Raw genomic sequence first — 12,258 nt, 5'->3', positions numbered from 1 at the left:
TGAAGTTTGGTCCGGTGCTTGATTTCAGCTTGCTGCATTACTCTGAGCAACACAAGCTGAGAGGATAATACCTCCCATCCAGCAACAAACCCCTGACTGTGTCACAGGGCCCCATTCTTGTTATTGGTGTCAGACCCCCACAGATCAGTTGGCACAGAGGTGGTCCAGAAGATTAGTGGGGTACAACACAGAGCACCACATCTGATTAACCGTTTGACAGATGAAGCAGACATCTATTGAGGCGCATTCACATCTTAATGAGTTGGGGCAGCTCCTACATTTCACAACAGATGGTGCTGGAAGCTGTGGGTGCAAGGTGACTCACCCTAATATTAATCAATAATGACCTGTGCCAAGGATTGTAGCTCAAGCTTGGAAACCCCCTTTAAAAGTTGAAAACTGCTCCAATGCAGCACAAAGCTAAAAGAAGTAAAATAACTCACCTGCCTATTGTGTTCCATTGCTGTAGCACCTGTCCTAGTGTTGACTTGTGACATGACGGTCAATGGTGGGTCACCACTGCAACCAATCAGAGGCCACACTGGTGACCTCTACAAAAACCAATCATGAATGCTCATTTCTTTAGCATTTACCGCTTAAGGTAGTGATTGGTTGCAGGTACAACCTTACCAAATGCTGCATGTTAACAGCTGTGACAACCTCTGTATAGGAAATCCGTCTGTAATTTGACCATATAATAATCTTTATTTAAATAGCGCCAACAAATTCCATAGCGCTTTATGTATAAAGAAGCATATAGTGTTAGGTTGTAGTCCTGGAGATCTGTGTAACCAAACCTTCGGTTGGGACTGTCAAAAATGATTTCACATTCTAGGATTGTAGCTGGACTACTCTGGTGCTCTGCTGTGTGAGAACTCACAGCACTGCTCATTCCCTACTGCATGATTATGTGTGAATACAACAGCAAATACTCATAGGGTAGGGGCTGTGCTGTGTCCAATGAGGAGATCTCACACACCAGTGCACCAGAGTGCTCCAAGTCAAGCTACAATCTTAGGGTATGTATGCATTCAGGGCCGGTTCTAGACAAAGTGGGGCCCTGGGCAAAACTAAAAGTGGGGCCCCAAAATAAAACTATTTTATGACCAGTCACAGTCAGCAAGAGGCTCCATTTAATATGGTAAAACAAACTGTAATATGGGAGAATTTTATAGGAGATAGATAAATGATAGGGAGATTTATGGGCAGCATGGTGTCTCCGTGATTAGCACTACAGCCTTGCAGTGCTGGTCAACATCTGCAAAGATTTTGTATGCGTGTGTCTGCGTGGGATTCCTCCGGTGTCCTCCCACACTCCAAAAAATTACTGGTAGGTTGATTAGACTGTGAGGCCCATTGGGGAGAGGGACCGATATTTTCTGAAAGCAGACACTTGCTCCATTTTCAAAATTGCATCAAGGATTTTATAGAAATTGGCGCCTTCATGCAATTTTGATTCAAATTGAAACATTTTATTAAAAATACTTAAAATTTGACTTTGATGGCAAAAAATTTGATCCAAACAGAAAATGTTTACCTTCACATCTCCGAAATGTAATACGTGGATATTTGTACAGTTCACAAATGTCCCATATTGATATGTTCACATACATAAATCCACATAATATCACTAAAACTGTAATAACTAGATATCTGCTTTTCAGCTAGACATTTTTAGACAGTCACAACCTGCAAAATATATCAATAAAACAGAATAAAAAGTAAAGGCGCCATAAAACCTATAGAATTTTGAAAGCAGACAACCAGGCGATGCATTTGGCAATTAACATTCAAAATTTCCTCTAAAATATGTACAAATCCAGATACTTATATAAAGAGAATCTACTTTCCTAAAACAGTATCACAAAATAAAAGGGAATAAGAGAGAAAGGGCCACATTTATCACTTTGTGCGCCTAAGTGTAGTAGTTGCGCCTAAATTCTGGCGCACTGTTTTCCAGAATTATCACAAGCTACAACCATCTGTGATAAGTTAATTTCCTGCCTCTTATTAATCAATTAACTTTAACACAGTTTAGGCGCAATTTTGGCGCAGTTTAGGCGCAATGTTAGATTCAGGCACTTACATGTGATCCTGCTACAAGCTCCTCTCTGCTTCTCCCACAGCCCAGCATGAAGATAACCCTCGCAGCAGCACCCAGGTGTGTGACACCCAGCACCCAGTGACCTCCTCAGCAGGGGCTTCTCCTGGAGGGGATCCCCCAGTGCTGGTCTCCTGCTGCACCCCTGTAATTCTGCACAGTATCCCCCTCAGATACACTGGTGATACTGTGCAGAATTACATGGGGGACACTTGTCAGTACTATGTGCAACATTCTGTAACGTTCTCTTCTCTCTTGCTTTGAGCTCAGGATTCTGCAGAATGTTTTGTAAATAGAAGGTGATGAACTGTAAATAGAGTCTGCAGCTCCTGTCTGTAATGTATCTCATGTCTGTATGATCTGTACTAGTGTCTGCAGAGTATCTCATGTCTGTGTGATCTGTTCTAGTGTCTGCAGTGTCTGGCTGAGCTTTGCTGCTAGAAATGAGCTGTTCTGCAAAGGGACTCAGTGCTTTCTTCTCAGTTAACGCCACCTTCGGGTTGGAGTGTTTTTGCGCCCGTTTTTGCGCCTAAATTAAAAGTCGCAAGTGATGAATATCATTAGGCACAGCAAAACATCTGGATTGCTAGGATAAATGAGGGAAAGCTGGTTATTTTTGCTGCGCAGCTAGCTTGGCGTTTAGTTGCAAAAATGGCACAAAAACGGTGCGCCTGAATGAAAAGGCGCAAAAACAACAGAAAAAAAACATTGATACATGTGGCCCAAAGTGTATTCTTAGATAGTTCTGCATAGAGAAGGGTTAAAAACATGAATATTAGTTGATATTATCCCTTCTCAAAATGTAGTAACGTATAAAGTGTATTTTTCCATTATCTGTGAGGTGCAGCAGCTCCTGTGTGCAGTAAATGCTCCCTGTAGCCTGATGGCTAAGAATCTGGATTGGGAGGGGGGGTCAATTTCAGAGGGCTGTATCTCTGGCTCTGTGACACATAGAACCTTACTTCTTTTTTCCTATAAAAGAAGAGAGTGTCCTCTTTTATATGAATCTAAATTTGTGTTTCTAAAATGTAGGAAAACGGAGATAATAACTGTTAAACTGCCGTTGGGAGTGATTTTTATATATATAAAAATGGCACCTGATATTCTCACTTTAAACCTGAATATCTCTGGATCCATAGCACCTAGAAACAAAATTCAAGATTCATTTGAAAGAAGAGATTCTCTCCTTTCTCCCAGGGGCCCTGGGCAATTGCCACCTTTGCCTACCCCTAGCGCCGGCCCTGTATGCATTTTTCACAATCATGCTGTTACCAACCACAAAAAAAGCTACGGTTACACAGATCTTCAGGGCCAATTCCTAAATCTGTCTGCAGATAAGCATGGTCAAAACTGATGGCAGATGCCCTTTAACACTCTCAAAAAGGTTTAGACTTTGTTGCAGAAGAAACTACACAGAATAGGTGTGGAGTGGTGGAAGTAGCATGGATGCAGCAGAAGTGTAGTCAGGAACAGTGCCAAGGGTCATCCCCATTGGAGTGGCCAGAGAACGAGGCAAGAGCAAAGTTGTCTAAAGAACAACATATATCACACAAGAAATACAAATGTTCAGTAAGAGGAAAAGTTCAGGGACAAGCTGAAATCAGGAGCAAGGCTAACTTTTAGGACATCCTAAGGAAGGTGTTGAAGAGCCTCCACCAAGGAGCTACACCATAGGTGCTTAGGAGTTGCAACTTGGCCCTTTATCTGTCTTACATGATGATCTGACTTACAACCATTGACCTGAGCATTATTAATACAGATAACTAATCTCTGGGCTTTATTCAGTGTATTCACAGGGATCTTGCAGCCAGAAATATTCTGATAAACAGGGGAAAAGTGGCCAAAATCTGTGATTTCGGACTTGCCAGAGATATTGTGAACGATTCAAACTATGTGGTAAAGGGAAATGTAAGTGCATGGAAAATTCTTCTTCATTTTTTCTATGATAATTAGAAAAATGTGCATTACTATGAAAAGTATCTATTGGTTCTTACCTAAATAACAGTGAATTATAATCAGTGAACCCATATTATGCAAAAATACATAGACCACACCTCCCTTTAGATTAAGTTCATGAAAATGCAGTGTAAATTGCACTATTGCTAGTAGAGTGATTACAGACTTTTGAAGGGAACCTGTCATCAGATTTCAACTCATTAAACTACACTCCCATCAGGTAGGGTAGGGTACTTTAAAATTTGCCAGTTTACCTATAAAAATTTCCTCCATATGAGGAGTCACTTTTTGCCTGAGATGAATCACTTTTAGGGGCTGTAGGTGGAGTATCATTATTCCGATTATTATTAAAGATGAGAATTCATCTTTCAGAACATGGCTTGTGGTTCTGTGAACTACAAAATACAGCAAGTTAAAGATGTAGTTGGGAATGTGAGCTACAGACAAAGATCAAATTCCTACAGGTTCTGTAGAGCATAGACAAAGCGATGCTTCTCTTCCATCCTCATGTCAAGAAAAAAGTGACTCTTCTCACCTCATTTTCACATGACTTTAGTGGAGATTTTTTTAATAGGTAAATTGTCGAGATTTCACATAAATGTGGAAATTCTAAAAATATATATTTTATATCCTACCTGAGTGGGCTTTTAGCTAAGTGGGATAAAACCTTGTGCAAGAGCTGTACAGGAGCTAAAGGTGGGGGCTGAGAGCCCCCACCTTTTGAAATGCATCCAAACCAAAGCCCAACCCCTGGGACTACATAGAGGATTTTGTCAGGGTGCAAGGTAAGTTATAACACGCAATTATATTGTAATGCAAATGCTTAGAGAAAGCAGAAAGACATATTTGCAATACAGCTGTAATGGGCTTCTGCAACCTGTCTTTAGTGAAAATTAGGTCCCTGGTGACAGTTTCCCTTTAACGTGTTTCGGACGGAGCAACGTCCTTAGTTGTAACAAGATGATATTATCTGCTTATCTTTAAAGGATATTTCTATTTCTTAGTGCGTTTTCTGAAGAGCAGTACCTCTAAAAACTCATCACAAAATTGTGTCTGCTTTAACAATACAACATTTTCTTTACCTGTTCTCTTTGGAAAACGCTTGGGAATAAAGAACATTATACTACATTATAATGTGCAATATGATCTAACACTGTCAGATGAATGTGATAATTGTGTAAGAGGCGTCACAAGTACAATTTTAATAGATTGATTAGGAAGCCAGCAGCGCCATCTACTGGATCCATAGCAGTACTGCACAAAAATCCAAAAAGTTTTTAATCATTTATTCTTTTTTCTTCTATTTGTATTTCATAATTTGGTTTATTAATGGCAAGAATACAAGCAGCAAAGAGGAGCTGAGTCCTCAATATAGCAATCAGTAATTAAGAATGTACAGAATAAAGACAACATACGGTAATGTCAAGTAATGGCAATCAAAATGTACAAGCATAATATAGCGAATGTGAGACTAAAGGACGACAAGAGAGAAGCCCAGCGACACCTCAGGGCCTTGCATATAGCAGTAGATAAGGAAAAAAGCAGAGAAAAGGACAGGAAAGGTGTGGAAATGAAAGGATAGACTCGGGGGAGAAGGGGGAGTGAAGGGGGCCTACAGTCCGAGGGGGGAACCGGGGATGGTGCAGTGAAGACCCCAACAAATTCTCACAGAGATCATCTATATTCAGTAGATTGTAGATCCATGGTTGCCTAGTTTTGTAGACCTTGGCATGTGTGAGAGGTATCATTTATTCTACATTTACCTATTTCTTTTTCTCTATCTGCTCTTTCAGGCTCGTCTGCCGGTTAAGTGGATGGCTCCAGAGAGTATCTTTGATGGGATATACACAATCAAAAGTGATGTGTGGTCTTATGGCATATTACTTTGGGAAATATTTTCTCTTGGTATGAATAATATCTTTAGAATCTGTAATACCCAATTATCTATGTCTCAAATTTTTTATTAAAAATTATTTTAAAATAATTAATCTGAATGTTATTTTATTCATATATATTATATATCGATATATTGTTCTGTGCTTCATGTGCATTTGTATATCCTTCAAGGAATAAATCCATATCCAGGAATTCCAGTTGATGCTAAATTCTACAAGCTTCTGCAAAATGGATTTAAAATGGACCAACCATTTTATGCCACCGATGAAATGTGAGTACATTTTTAAAAATTCACCCCCAGTATATAGGTAGCAAACACACTGAAGCCCCCCAGTATATAGGTAGCCTGCACAATGCAGCCTTCCCTCCCCCAGTATATAGGTAGCCAGCACACTTCTGCCCCCCCCCAGTATATAGATAGCCAGCACACTGAAGCCCCACTCCCCCAGCACTATATAGGTAGCCAGTGCACTGTAGCCCCACCCCCTCTATATAGGTAGCCAGTACACTGAAGCCTCCTCGCCCCCCAGTATATATATAGCCTGCACACTGCAGCCTTCCCTCCCCCCAGTATATAGGTAGCCAGCACACTGCTTCCCCTCCAGTATATAGGTAGGTAGCCAGTACACTGCTGCCCTTCAGTATATGGGTAGACAGCACACTGAAGCCACACTCCCCCAGCAGTATATAGGTAGCCAGTGCACTGTAACCCCACCCCCACTATATAGGTAGCCAGTACACTGAAGCCTCCTTGCCACCCAGTATATATGCAGCTTTCCCTCTCCCCAGTATATAGGTAGCCTGCACAATGCAGCCTTCCCTCCCCCCAGTATATAGGTAGCCAGCACACTTCTGCCCCCCAGTATATAGGTAGCCAGCACACTGCTGTCCTTCAGTATATAGGTAGCCACCACACTGAAGCCCCACTCCCCCAGCACTATATAGGTAGCCAGTGCACTGTAGCCCCACCCCCTCTATATAGGTAGCCAGTACACTGAAGCCTCCTCGCCCCCCAGTATATATATAGCCTGCACACTGCAGCCTCCCCTCCCCCCAGTATATAGGTAGCCAGCACACTGCTTCCCTTCCAGTATATAGGTAGGTAGCCAGTACACTGCTGCCCTTCAGTATATGGGTAGACAGCACACTGAAGCCACACTCCCCCAGCAGTATATAGGTAGCCAGTGCACTTTAACCCCACCCCCACTATTTAGGTAGCCAGTACAATGAAGCCTCCTCGCCACCCAGTATATATGCAGCTTTCCCTCTCCCCAGTATATAGGTAGCCAGCACACCGCTGCCCACCTTCTCCCCCCAGTAAATAGGTAGCCAGCACACCACTGCCCACCTTCTCCCACCAGTATATGGGTAGCCAGCAAACTAAAGCCCCACCCCCAGTATGTAGGTAGCAAGCACACAGAAGCCACGCCCCCAAGTATACAGCTAGTCAGCACATTTCCCTTCAGTATATTGGTAGCTGAAGATTCATTATATAAGGCCCCACTCACTTCCAAGGATTATTTTTGTACAACCTTATATGGACCCCCCAACAGCTCTGGGCCCCGGCACTTTTTTCTTTTGATTTTTGTTCATTATTCTGTAGATACTTCCTGATGAAATCATGCTGGGCTTTTGATTCCAAGAAAAGACCGTCATTTTCAGAACTGGTTTCCTATCTGGGATATCAGATATCCAATATAGAAGCTCTGGTATGTACAATGTATATGTCATATGTCGCCCATACTGTCACCAATCAGTGCATAGGGTGACTTTTTGTTAAAGGGAACCTGTCATGAGGATTTAGGCTAATAAACCATAACCCCTCTGTTACCCAGGAAAGTGTCAGGATTACAAGGATTCCCTTCTATATTCTGGGAGAGTCAGCATTACACAGAAATAGATTTTTGAAAGTTGTATAAATATGCGCAGTAAGGAGTCACAGGGGCAGATAATGGGGCACATTTACTTACCCGTCCCGTTGATGTCTCCTATCTGGAATTTAGGACGAGGATTCGGGTCTGCCGCGATTAACTAAGATCGTGCGTCCAATTTCCTGCATGTGTCGCTCCCCCGCTCAGGTCCGCCGGAGTTCACCTTCTTCTTCCCGGTGTATGTGAGTGCTGATCTTGCGACATAATTTGGTTTTTAAATTCCGCGGTTTGTCCGAATCAGTCGTATTGTCCAACGTCCACGCCCCCCGATTTGTGTCGCATGCAAGCCGGCGCCGATGTGCCAAAATCCGATCGCGTGTTCCAAAAACCCGGGGCAATTCAGGGCAAATCTGAAAAAATTTGTGAAACCCAACGGAAATACGTCCAACGGACCCTTAGTAAATGTGCCCCAATATGTGCTGGCATATCCCCTCCTGCCTTAATTGGAAGGGATATGGATAGTCCATGTTCATCTTTACAAGGCTGAGTGGCAGCAGCTGAAGGTATCTCATAAAGTATCTTACAATGTACTTGACTTACATAGTGGTCAGACCAGCATGACTCTTTTCCTCCCCCATGACTCCTCAGGTCATTTAATTTTAACATTTAGGCCCCTTCCACACTTGCGTTGCAGATCACGTCAGAGTCTGATCAGGGGGCGATCAGGGTTTGGTCAGTGAAAACGCACATTTTGCATCAGAGTGCAATCAGTTTTCAGTCAGAGTTTGTTCAGTGTCTCATTTTTTCACGCGCGTTTTCAATGCAATTTCAATGCGTTTTTCAAGCGCAGAAAATGCGCGTGAAATGGACTCAGGACTGAGCTCTATCTTTTCTATGGCAATTGATGTGTGAAAAACGCATTGCACTTGCATGTGTCTCAGAGTGCAATGCGTTTTTGATGCATCTCCATAGACTTGTATGGTGCGTTTTTCACGTGCGTGACTTGCAAAAGTAGAGCATGCTGAGATTTAAGCGCGCGTTAAAAAAAACCGCGTGTGTGCGTGAAGAAAAATGCAAGTCTGAAAAGACCCATTGGTTACAATGGGTCAGAGTGCAATGCAAGTTCTGCGCGTCAAAAGCACACGCAGAAAACGGGCGTGAAAAACGCAAGTGTGAAAGGGGCCTTAAGGTTCTTTTTCTTTGTAATGCTGAATCTCCCAGAATATAGAGCACATCATTATGCTGATGACGTTAAGTGGGGCTAAATTCTCACGGAGAAGTTATATCAGATATAAAATAATCCATTATAAAAGATGATTAGCTCATCAGGTTTAGGACATAAACATGATTCCCCGAAGCAAAAGCAATTTCTAGAAATGATAAATAGATATGATCACATTTCCTAAATTTATTTTGGGTCAAATTTCATTAAATTGGCTGTTAGATTTGATTGAATCTAAATCAAGTGTGTCCCAATTGTCCTAAAAAGACAGGATTTCAAAGTATGTGAAAATCAGACCCCCACACTGATGAAGAGTTCCAAGATCCGAAATAGGGGAAACAGGACCTGGTTCATCTGACTGTGGACCTTGGAGGGGTAGATAGACAGTTTTCCTAGAGGTGTCCTGCTGAACTCTCCATGGAAGTAGTCAGAGATACTAAGTCGTGGTCCTCCTATCTGAGCTCCTCCAGCTCTTCCCTGACATATTCCCTGATATAATCTAAGATGGTGGAGAAACCTTTGGACCACCTTAGCGCTCTCCTTACCTTTCATTCCTTTTTTACAGTCAGATTTTAGAAGCAAAATCAGATACTTACCTTTCAGAAACTTCTCCTCTACCACAGCTGTGTGTGGCTCTGGAGTCCCTAGCTCAATGACATTATCTGTAGGACCTGCACTCCCTGATATCTACATTATCTGCTTGATAAAATCTCACATGACTCTTTCTTTTACTTTGTGTTCCTCGTAGATCTATCAAAACCAGAATAACTGTGATGCAGAGGATACTTGTTGTATGACATCTCTAGAAAGCTCCCTGATCGAGGACCTTCTGTCTGTGAAGACTCCTCTTATCTAGAGCAGCCGAAGAAGAGGAGCTTGCAGGAAAGGAGGAGCTCACTGGATGCTCAGACATTTTTGAAAACTATTTCCATCTGTGAATGTGTCAAGTCTTATCTAATGTATACGAGATGAACCATGGAGCACTGGAAGATGTTTTTACATAGTACTTAAAAGTGAAGTTGTAAATCAGAAGTTACCATATTTGTCAATGGCAATACAAGATGTTGGTGAGATGCCATCAGCCAATCACCCTTCAGCTGTAGTGGATTATAAAATAGGTAATTTGGGTGGTAGCTTGGGGCCCAAACCTTCTAGGGGGCCCATGTCTGCCCAAACCACTGACCAAATATTATACTGAGCAGGAAATTCACCCATGAAATCCTTGTATATCTGTTCCTGTATATCTGAAGACAAGAGCCACATCAGGATCTGACAAGTTCTTCCAAAGGTCTTTAAACCATAGATTGAAAGCAGGCAGAAGGGACGCAATCTCCAAGAAGCTGATTCTAGTACCAGATATAGGAAGTGATTCCAGACTTGTAGGGGCTATAATATAGGTAAAACACAAAGGCATTAATTCTTGTAGTGATATCTGTGATGTTATATACAAAGACAAGGGCCTCATGTTTTCATTAAGCATTATAATGAAACTACCGTATTTTTCGGACTATGAGGTGCACAAAAAAATCCTTTGATTTTCTCAGAAATCAAAGGTGCGCCTTATAGTCCAGTGCGCCTTATATATGAACCGTACTTACAGACAACAGCTGCCTTGAACTGTGCACAGGTCTGCCACCTGCTGGTCATTCATCCTTATAATCAGGTGTGCCTTGTGTATGAACCTAGACGTTTTAGCAGGCATTTATTGATGGTGCGCCATATAGTCCGGTGCGCCTTATAGTCCGAAAAATACTGTAATGGGACAGCATGCCCGACCCGCAGCTTGGCCGTGCTCTGCAGCATTATGACCTTTCCCACACCTCCCCTTACTTGCCGTCACATGGTCCAGAGTCTTCCGCTGGCCACACAGGGGGGGGGCAGTGTCCTGTGATACTTATTCCCCTCCCAATGTTATGTTTTTTGTTGTACTTGTTATAGTGCGTAATAATGTTTGTTGGTAGTCAGCTTTGGCCTATGGAAGAATCTTTGACCCTCTCAGGAGTTAGCACAAGATCAACTGACGGATCAACTATGACATGCCCCCGCGGAGGCGGGGCCTGGCATGCTAGGTGAATTTAGGAAAGGGTTTAAGGTTCCCCATTGGTCCTTATAGTTTTTACAATGTTAAAGATTAAAGCTGTGGCTGCCCCCCCCCCCCCCCACACACTTTTTTCTCCCAACAAGATGGTCTTTTTGTTATTTTGCGCCAGGTGGGAAAGGATAAGGTACAGTAACGTTAGTACGGCCAGTCTTAATAGGATGCATTGATAAGAAAAGCGAACATACCCTTACTCCAGTGGGAGAACTACCCCAGTAGTTGCTGTCTGCTATGTCTATTTTAATACATTAATTTAGGGTTGTCTAAGTGAGACAAATAGGGGCCATTCATTAATAGTGTTACAGGGTCTATTACTGTGGAAAACGAATTGTGCAGTAATTTAGACTCGGATGTTAGATTTTGGCGCAGGATTTTAAATGGTCTGAACTAACTCCAAATTTATGAAGGTGAAATAGGACTCAGTAGACCAGATAATTGTGCGCCAAAAATTGTGCCAAAAAACTATTGAGAACTGAGAAGTACGGGAAAAGTGTTGGGATTCCCAAGCTGCGGCGACCAAAAAAAGAGGTGTGAGTGCCGAAAAAACAGCAATATTGTGGCGCTGACACTTCATGAATATGGCGCACAAGGCCTAGCAGGGGAAATAAAATCTGCAAACACTGTTGAAAAGCCAATAATAAATGCCCCACATGTAGGTCTTTGCTTTAGGCTCTTTGCTGAGTGCAGCTATTATTATATATTATGATATTCCCAGTGTATTTTATGTACCCATAAATTACATAATTATACATTTTTTATTTTATTAATGCTTTATAAAAAAAAAAGAAATAAAATCCATGTTGGTTTATATTAATACGTGCTCAAAGGTTTATTCATTAAATAATTGAAAAGTACATGTATAGGACATTTCCTGATTAGACTGGGGACCACAGGGTGGGTAGGTCTTCATCTATATAAAACATGTGCACATCCTCTTTTAATTATTCATCTTTCTTGTTATCCTTGCATACAAAAACCTCCATAAAGAGTTGTTTGCTCTGCTAGCCCTCTAAAGGAAATCTACATTTAGGTCACCCTCATCATACATTTAGCACTATTGGAGGACCAACTGCACCAGAAACATTTTTAAAGGAAATCTACCATCAAAATCCAT

General features: G+C 42.0%; 1 protein-coding gene across 1 annotated transcript in view; it reads left to right on the top strand.

The window, feature by feature from the left end:
• The window catches only part of FLT3 (fms related receptor tyrosine kinase 3), a 59,380-nt gene extending 47,440 nt beyond the window's left edge, over window positions 1–11,940 (top strand). Inside the window, exons 20-24 of the mRNA XM_072134347.1 lie at window positions 3,887–4,009; window positions 5,851–5,962; window positions 6,125–6,224; window positions 7,557–7,662; window positions 9,795–11,940. Of these exons, the coding sequence (XP_071990448.1) occupies window positions 3,887–4,009; window positions 5,851–5,962; window positions 6,125–6,224; window positions 7,557–7,662; window positions 9,795–9,902 (549 nt within the window). The 3' untranslated portion in view covers window positions 9,903–11,940. The remainder of the gene's footprint in view (window positions 1–3,886; window positions 4,010–5,850; window positions 5,963–6,124; window positions 6,225–7,556; window positions 7,663–9,794) is intronic.
• The last annotated feature ends 318 nt before the right edge of the window (window positions 11,941–12,258 follow it).

Source organism: Engystomops pustulosus, chromosome 2 (assembly GCF_040894005.1).
Source record: "Engystomops pustulosus chromosome 2, aEngPut4.maternal, whole genome shotgun sequence".
Taxonomy (NCBI): Eukaryota; Metazoa; Chordata; class Amphibia; order Anura; family Leptodactylidae; genus Engystomops; species Engystomops pustulosus.
Note: the sequence above shows the minus strand (reverse complement) of the source record. Positions and strands in the feature narration are given on the sequence as shown.